Genomic DNA, 9,472 nt, shown 5'->3' with positions numbered 1-9,472 from the left:
GTTTTAAATTCGAATTTGTTATTGCGTATTGGTTCGATTATAGAACGATTGTAAACGTTTCAGAAAATTGATCAAATTGAAAATAGTTCGTTTGATTTTCGGCAATTCTCTTCAGCGGTAGGTGTTATATAACAATTACTATGGTTATTGAAATATTGGATGTAAATGGGGTTTGCTTGCAAAACCTCCGCTGACGAAGTCGCGGGTAACAGCTAGTTTAATATATACTTTGACTATATTAACCAAGAACAGCATTTCATCACTACCAAGTAAATCATCAGGCTACTTTTTAAACATTTTAAAGTAAATCATCAGGCATTGCCATCAAAACCACTGAAAGTACTTATCTTTTTTCACAATATTTTTCATTATCATCACTATTGTTTTTATCTTCAACTATACACTGCCGTACAAAATGTTTTCCAACTGTAGTTATAATAAAGTATTCACATCACTAATTTAACTTACTTTTGTAGTTGTTTTATTTGGATCTTTTGACAATAAAAATTTAGAATTAGCTAACACAGAATGTATTTGAATATAAATTTCTGAAAAGAAAATCAACAGTAATTAACGATATGAAAAGAAAGACCATGAATAGAACAATCATCATAAGGAGATCATAAGATCTTGCATTACAAGATGTTTCTGTAATGCAAGATAAGACATTATTGGTAGCTTTAACCTAAACCAGCAGTTCCTCACCTTTTTTCATTAGCATACCCCCATGGCATTTCCAACTTCCCAACCAGTAACGCATGCACAAATCTCACATTGCCTGTTTGTAGAGTGTGTCGCCACTTTGAATTTTATTTTGACTCAGTCCCCTGAGTACCTACAAGTCTGTTTTTGTTTTTGTTTTTTTTTGGGGGGCACCTAATACTCTGTGCCAAATTGTATCTGCAAGTGTTACATTTTTCCACAAACAGCATGGAAAAAAATTTAAAAGTAAATAAATTTGTTTTGTCTATGAATCTTTTCTTATTTTAACTTTATAGCATACATTGAGATAAACTGCCTGAATTATTTTGATATGCTCTGAATTAGTAATTTCATAAAAGTGAATTTTTTTGGAAAATGAGCACATTACTGGGAAAAATATTATATCTGTCTTTAGGTATCATTTATTTTATTTCAAGAATAAAAAATACAGTATTTCACTGTAAAGACAAACAATAGCTTTTATAGGAGAGAAACTTAACTGATGTTAAAAAACTTGTATTTGTTAAAAATTGTATTTTCGAAGACATACAGCCTTCATCTTTAGGCAAAAATCAAACACAAACTTTAAATATAAAATAGAACATAAACGTAACATTTCTTTTTTAAATTCAGTTAAGGCATGAGATTGTAATTTTTATTGAATATTTAATAATATTAAATATATATTAAAATATTCAATAAAAAAGATTTTTTGTAGAACAATCTAATGAAAATGCAATATAATATTTTTGCACAATCAGAAATTTTTTGTTATGTATAAAGAATGAACCAGCACATCACAAACATAGACCAAGCCAGCAATTCAAGGGCACACTTTTTGAATCTCAATATCAGCATTATAAATGGATTTATCCACACAAATATTTTTTATAAACCATAGAACTTTCCATTATTTATACCTGCAAACTCCCACCACCCATACATCAACAAAATAGCTCATTTCAATCTCTAACCAAATGTGCTTTTACCTGCTGCACAAATTACAAAGACATGTTAAAAGAATTAAAACATCTGGAGGATATAGCTTTAAAACATTATCATCATATACACCTTATTCGTAATTTAGCTTATGCATATTCCAACAGGGGTACTTGTTCTTCGCCCACTAACAATATATCGCAGATTGGAAACACACACAACATGCCCCGCATTGTTCCAGATTATAACCACAACATGATAAGCTTATATAAAGAAATTGCTTGTCAGAAAAGTGACAGATTAACTTATAAATGTGTTCCTACTATATATAATATCTTCAGAAATGAAAAGGAGAACACCAACATGCTTAGGGTACCAGGAGTTTATAGGATTCCGTTGAGAAACAACAGATTGGAGTGTGATCTTGAGTACACCAGTACCACCATACAATCACTCAAAATAAGGCTTGAGAAACACAAATATAATATTGATAAAAGAAAATACAAAAACACCCTAGCCAGATACGTCACAGACAATGACGTTCAATCCTACCTAGACAAAGCTTCTATTATACAATAATCTAAACATGACGACTAAATCAGGAGACTAGAAGCTCTCGAGATATTCAAATCTGAAAAGAAGGGCTTTTGCATCAATTTCAAAGATGAAAAACTATTATCTTATGCATGGCAATCTTTATAACTAACAACAATAGTCTACATAAAAAAAATTTTTTAATTTTTGTAAATTTTTGTTTATACCTATTTTTTTATTTTATATTACAAAGTTTGTTATTTTGTATCACATTATGTACTGGTACACTTGTGTATTATTTATGTATTTGAACATTTTCTCTGAAATCAAAAAGCCTGTATATCAATCTTTGTTGTGTGTTCCTACATGATTTGTTCTCTCAAAGAATTTTATGCTTACTCCTAACAATTAAAACAAGAACAAAAAGAAATCAAGTGCTAAATATCTCTATATAAACAACACTGAATAGGGGTATTTTATTTATGATCACCATATTTCAATGTAAACTTATATTTTTAGCAAATTAATTTGAGGTATTTTACAATCTTATGCAAGATTCCATAATGCAAAAAGTAAAACATTAATGTTGTTTTGAAAATTGGTCTTCAAATAAATATAATTTTTTTAATGTAATTTGGAGATTAAAGAAAGCAAGTTTTCATTGAAGTGAAATAAAGTAACATCATATAAAAATATAGGTCACATGTTGCAAAAATATTTGAAAAAGAGTCTAAAATTAATTCTGTATTTTATCTGAAATATGTTCCCTAACATTCAATCATTATTAAAGTCTTTATTATAAACAAACAAAAAATTAAGAGCTAAAACTATAATAAAATCCATCCATCAATATAATTGTTAGGAATCAACACTATTCAAATGTTTAAATTTACTATGATGTAGTAAAAAATAAGTAACTTGTAAAAAGTCCTAATAAAATAAATTAACTTATAATTGTTTCAAATAAGTAAGATCCCCCTATAACACTGTTGATAATTCCGTTTTATATGAATTCCATGTTGTATGAGTCACTTAGATTTTGCAAATACGTGTGCTGGGCTGTGAATGGCTCACTTATTTGTAAAATCTAAGTGACTCGTACAACATGAAATTCATATAAAACGGAATAATCAACAGTGTTATAGGGGATCGACTGCATTTTAAATTTCATATAACCAACAATACACAAATTCAAAATAAAACATTTATCTAAATAAAATTAATTTTTTAAATGTATATTACCCTGATGAGCATCAGCATCAATTTACATATTTTAAATTTAGCATGAAGTTCAACTTAAAGTAATATATCCATCATTTATCATACAGTATTACTGAAAAAATATATATGTCAATAATAAATGGGAAATATGATGTGTTAGTTATTGATTTATTTTTATTGACTTATTAAAAATGAAATATTTATTTTTGTAAAGGTTTCACCTTTAAATAATTTCATAGAGACTAATATTTTTTTAATACATAAATACTGAATTCATTTAACAATAAATTAATTGGATTAACTTTCTGAATTTTCAATAGCAGAATATTTATAATGAAAGAACAAAAGTTAATAATAAACATTAATAATTGTTTGACTTGAAAACTATTAAAGAAAGTAAATGTTCAAAATTTTTATATATATAGTTAAATATTTACTGTGATAAAACCAATCAATTATGTAAATCAACAATTCAATTAGTTTATTAAAATGCTTATATGTTTGACCAATTTATTAAATATGATAGCAACACATTTTAATGTTGATTTTAAAAATATATATATTACCAAAAGTGACTATATTATCAAATATAACAGTTTAGTGCTATAAATATTTTATTTCATGAAAGTTTTTGATTAAAAAATTATTTTATATAATAAAATTAAAATTAAATTCCAAAATGGATAAGTATTTAAAATTTATATTTTTTTAATTTAAATCTAGAATTGAATGTTTAGCAAAAATTATAATTAACACAATCTAGACATCTCTCTTTTGCCTTGATGATAAAATAAATAATTCTAATTAATATAAAACCAGAAATTAGTTCATACAAACAATTAAATTTTCTTATATTTCATAATATTCATAATAAAACTTAAATCTTCTTTTTAATAAAAATAAATCACAAGAAAAATGAAAAATTGAAACATGAAATTATAAACTTAAAATACTGTTCTATCATTCACAAAGTGTTTAGATATCAAAATTAATTATTATATAAGTTAACTGTATTTTGTATGAACTTAGAAATTATATATAAGCACACATTTATTTAAATTTACTTACAATTTAAAAAGTTTCTGTTTATGTTATTAAGAATTTTGTTCTTGAAAAACCAACATATGGGCAACTATATTTAAATTCCACTTACCTGAATACTAATTTTCTATATTAAAACGAGTTTAAAAAAAAAAACATCCTTGTTTATGATACAAAAAACTGGCAAATCTTTAATATTTCAGCAGATTTTCTTAAAACATGTCTAGTATGCTTGCAAATATAATTCCAAAATATTAAAATCCATTAGTTTGTTAGCCAAAAAAACATTGCTTCAAAAAAATTTAGCAAACAAAATCACTACATTCATTACAAAGTAGCATCAAAATACATTTTTTTTTAATTCAAAAACTTGACTAGTTTTTAATTTTTGACTAATTTAAGTTTTTTTGAGTTAAATTTTGAGTTTAATGTCATAAAAAAAAATACATATTTAGTTTATTGGGCTAAGTATATGAATACAATTATTCATAACTTGTAAAGACAAAGATTATAAATCAGAAATGTATCCAGTATCTATATAATAGTAATAACCATTTTACAAACTATTTTCACAAATGAACATTTTGCATTTAATTACACTATACCAAATAAATTTTTGTTAATGTTTTATATAATTATAACTAGATGATTACAGCTAGTGTTATTTTTCAGCAGGAATGTGCTAATATACTGTATGCACCATTAGTTTTCCTGAACCCCAAGATGGAAACAAATTTTGGACTTTCTGAAAACAAACTCATGTATTGTAATAATGCTACAAGGATTCATTTTTTGTCACCTTGTGGAATATTAACAACACTATTAAAAATTGATAGTTTGATTATATTTATTTGATTTCATTATTTCCATTTTCGTGTCATCATATTATTAATGGTAACAAATACTAATAATTATAAAATTGATCACATATTACAGATAGCAACAAAAGGAAATTGTCACCATTTGCTAAATGCTTGGGAATATTAGAAGACCTCAAATATGATGAAATCAACAATACAGATAATATCAATCAAATATAAAAGTTAACTTAAAAATATGCTTTAAAAGTAAGAATGAATAAATTTATTCAGGAAATTTCATGAATTAATTTCTAATAAATAAATATTCCACAAAACATCTAATTTTACAAATCCATTATCAATGAAGTATCAAAAGTGCTAAAAATATACTCAAATAGAGTTAAAGCATTAATAAAATAGCATTTATTCAAATAAAACATGATTATATACAATGTTAATATTACTTTTACATATGTAAAAAACAATATTTGCAAAGAGAGACCAAAATCAAAAATCCAACCTGCAACACACATCACTGAAGTTCATTCACATTAATTTTCAATACTCTACCATGGAATTACATCACCTTTTAGCTTAATAACAGAAGTAATTAAGGCAATGAAGCAACAAGTTTTTCCAATGTTTCTGCAGGAATTTTTTCCACTCAATGGTGTTCAAATAAAGTGTGGGATATCAGTGAGTGACCTTGCACTTCAATATTCTCCACAGATTTTCTATGGGAGAGAGATCAGGACTTACTGCTGGCCAAAGAAGTGCATATACATCTTGTTTCAACAAGACTTTGGTTTTATTGGCAGTATGCGACCTTACATTGTCTTATTAGTCTTGCATTGAAAAATTTTTTCTATGATGAATATAGACATTACTCAAGAACTGATATATAATCACATATCTTAATATTTCCCCACAGAAATGTTATCTTCCCTACCCACCATGCAACCCATCAAAGATAAAAATTTTTATACCTTTCATGCAACAAGATGGACTGTTACTTTTTCTTTGGTACATATAACTTTCTTTCAGTATTTCCAGATACTATTTGAAATGCTACTTTGTGCCTTGCCCAGTCACCAATATACAAACAAAGAACAGTATAAAATCTAATGCTGTCTCTGCTTTGTTCAGAATTTAAAAGAATGGCAAGAAAAAGGTTAGGGACTACTGGTTCATAAGCAGATCTTCCAAAAACAATGTGAGTGGCTATGTGGCAGATTTCTTGGGAATTGTGTTTCAATGAGTTTAATGTCAGAATGTTTCTCAAACACTAAGGAAACTAGTTCCATTGCATTTAGTCACAATAATGGTAACCCTCAACAATTACTGTTAGGAAAGGTCAAATTTTGTGTTGCCATATCTTGAAATTCTGATCTGGTACATTCATGGAGGTAGCAGAATTGTGGAGTAAATGTCCTGTATTTTGATGAACTGCTAGCAATAGGCATGGAGTATGACTCTACAAGAGTAAGAAAAAGCCTATGTTAATTGCAGTTCAGTATGAGTTTGGCATGGAGAAGAAATGGTTTGCAAGAGCCAAGAACTATCTGTCCTGAACAGAAACTCAATAGCAAAGAGCGATTTTGTCTGATGAATTGCCCTTCCCTACTCCCATACAGAAATATTGGGTGAGGCCATTCATTGAATCATCTGATGACTCTTCAGTTAACAGATGGCCCAATGAAGGACTGGTCCAAAACTGTGTGAAGCAAGAAGTCAAGTTTCTAGCCATGGTGCAAGTGTAAGAGTGTTTTGAATATTCTAGTATTGGTGATTTAGTTCTGTATGATGACTATCAATGCACAATGCTATCAGGCAATTTTGCACCACCATTTCCTGTCTAAAACTGCAAGGAGATACAAACTTCCAATAAGATCTTGCCAAATTGCTTACTGAATGCACTACCACTGCTTGGATTCACCAAAATCTTTTCATGATTGCTATGCAGTGAATCTGCAAAAGATCATAAAGAGCTTTCTGGATTGCAACAGAAGTCATATTAACAAATTCAAAAATAACATACCAGGTGTTGATTGGGTGCAATTGCTTCTGAAATGTATAATGATGATTTAACTGAGACTATCTGCCAATATCAAAAAGGTATGAGATGTTATTTCCAAAGATACAATTATCAATTACAATAATGGCTTTTCTGCCTGATCAGAAATAATATAGGCTAGAATGATAACATAAATGATTGTGCTTATTGGTTTTGAGTTTTGTATTATTTTCAAACAGATATCAAAGTCATCCCAAACTAGTATAAGGTTAATAAACCTTATTTGCTTAATTTTTCCTTAATCTTTATTTATTTCAAATCTCTTACTTGCTCATTTTTAGAATGGAAGAAACAAACTTTATACAGATATAAACACATTTGATATTACTTTAAAAATAACAAAGTGTTTAAAAAAAATTTAAAATTAAATTATCAATCCTCCTCATTTGACAGTACATAAAATTAATAAAAATCTTTATCAAAATAGCACTCGTTTTCCTAAATAGATATTTCTGTGTTTATCAAACTAGTCAGTCCTCCTCTACAACTGTTTCAATGTTCTATGTAAGACTTATGTGAATTCATAAAACACCACAATCTTACTACTAACTCCAGAAGTGAGGAGTAGATGCATAAAGATGAAAGTCAAAATAAATTTTCATGCAGTTTGGAAGTTTTTAAGTTCAAGTAATTATAAAAAAGTTAAAAAAGTTAATAAAGTTGTTTTTTTTTCTTATATTAGTTTAAAGTTTTCATTCTTTATCCAAAGGGATCTTAAAAACATGTGAATTCAGAGTCAACTTAATATTTTTATAGAAAAGTAGCACTGATTACAAGATTAGCTAAAAATGTTCGTTAATTTATCAATCAGTTTGCTGAAGTACTAAAGATTTGCAATTCTTTTGTTTCTATATCATAAACTTTTAATAAAAATTATTGATTAATTTTCATTAAAATAATGTTTAAATATCAGTAAAAAAAATAAATCATTAATTATACAAAGCAATAAAGGGCAGTATATGAGTTATAAAAGAAATAATTTTCATATTTATGTGTATTTACCTAANCGTGTTGCACACGCAAATAACCCGAACATGTATAATCAATCTAGTAGTATTGTGATGTCATTAACGAAGATGAGATCGTTAAAAGTGACCAGAATTGCCACTGTCTATGAGAGAGAAATTTCATCTCTTGCTTTGACGTCATTCGTCGGTTAAAGAAGAGACGAGAGATAAGTGACCAGAATACAGCCCCTGGTCTGGTAATCCTGCACTTTCAATAATATGGTACCATTTTGCTCCCATTGATGCCAGATTAACAAGTTTCTACTGTATATTTAAAAATTATTGACATAATAAACATGCCAGTAAAAATACTTCATAGCAAGATTCAATTTGCAAGGAAATCATCAAAGATGTATTTTAAACAGACACACTAATCATTAACATAGACTCTAATGTCTAGATTATTAATGTTAATAAAAAAAAGTTATATTCACTCATACATTTTCATAAATATTTTTACTCGGCATTTAATTTTTATACTTTTTCAATTATTAGTATATTTCAGTATACTTACTCATAGCAGTCATTATTTGAAAAGAAGCCTGAACATTTTAAATTTTAATGAAATAAACACAATGAAATAAAAACCTTAATATTACATAAAAGATCTAATTTTTAGTTTAAATACTTAATTACACATAATTATAAATACCTGTTGATTCTGATTTTGTGACTGTGTATATCCACTTAATGGTGTTGAATGTGTTCTTTGTTCATATCCAGATAGCTGAGAACCAGGAGAATCTTGTTGCATTACATATTGTGGCGTTCCCTAAAAAAATTCACAATCAATGAATTTAAATTATTAATGTTATTTGTGAATTTTAATTTGTGTAAAAATTTTATTAAAAAATATGAAAATTTATACTAAGCAAGTTAATAAATAATCTAATAACTGAATGATAAGAAAATGAATTTAAATAGTAAAAAGCTCTATTTTATTTTTCAAAAATTTATAAGGTAATGCAGCAAACTGAAAGGGGTAGCTATTTGTTCACAATATTACAAATGGAGAACCCACAGGATAACAAATAAAATTATAAGTAAAATCAAATTAAATTTTATTCAAAATTGAAAAAATCTTAATTCAAAATCTTTCATTTCAGACTGCACATTCTGTCTGAAATGTTGTGTACACTAGATAAGTATGTAAA

General features: G+C 27.1%; 1 protein-coding gene across 1 annotated transcript in view; it reads right to left on the bottom strand.

Annotated features, from left to right (window-relative positions):
- Nucleotides 1–9,086, bottom strand: part of LOC111632630 (trithorax group protein osa-like) — a 155,463-nt gene extending 146,377 nt beyond the window's left edge. The window contains exon 1 of the mRNA XM_023377120.1: nt 8,971–9,086. Coding sequence (XP_023232888.1) covers nt 8,971–9,072 — 102 coding nt within the window. The 5' untranslated portion in view covers nt 9,073–9,086. The remainder of the gene's footprint in view (nt 1–8,970) is intronic.
- Nucleotides 9,087–9,472: the final 386 nt, after the last annotated feature.

The sequence above is a fragment of the Centruroides sculpturatus genome, unplaced genomic scaffold, assembly GCF_000671375.1.
Source record: "Centruroides sculpturatus isolate CEXI.00-Female unplaced genomic scaffold, Cexi_2.0 scaffold589, whole genome shotgun sequence".
In the NCBI taxonomy this organism is placed as follows: Eukaryota; Metazoa; Arthropoda; class Arachnida; order Scorpiones; family Buthidae; genus Centruroides; species Centruroides sculpturatus.
Note: the sequence above shows the minus strand (reverse complement) of the source record. Positions and strands in the feature narration are given on the sequence as shown.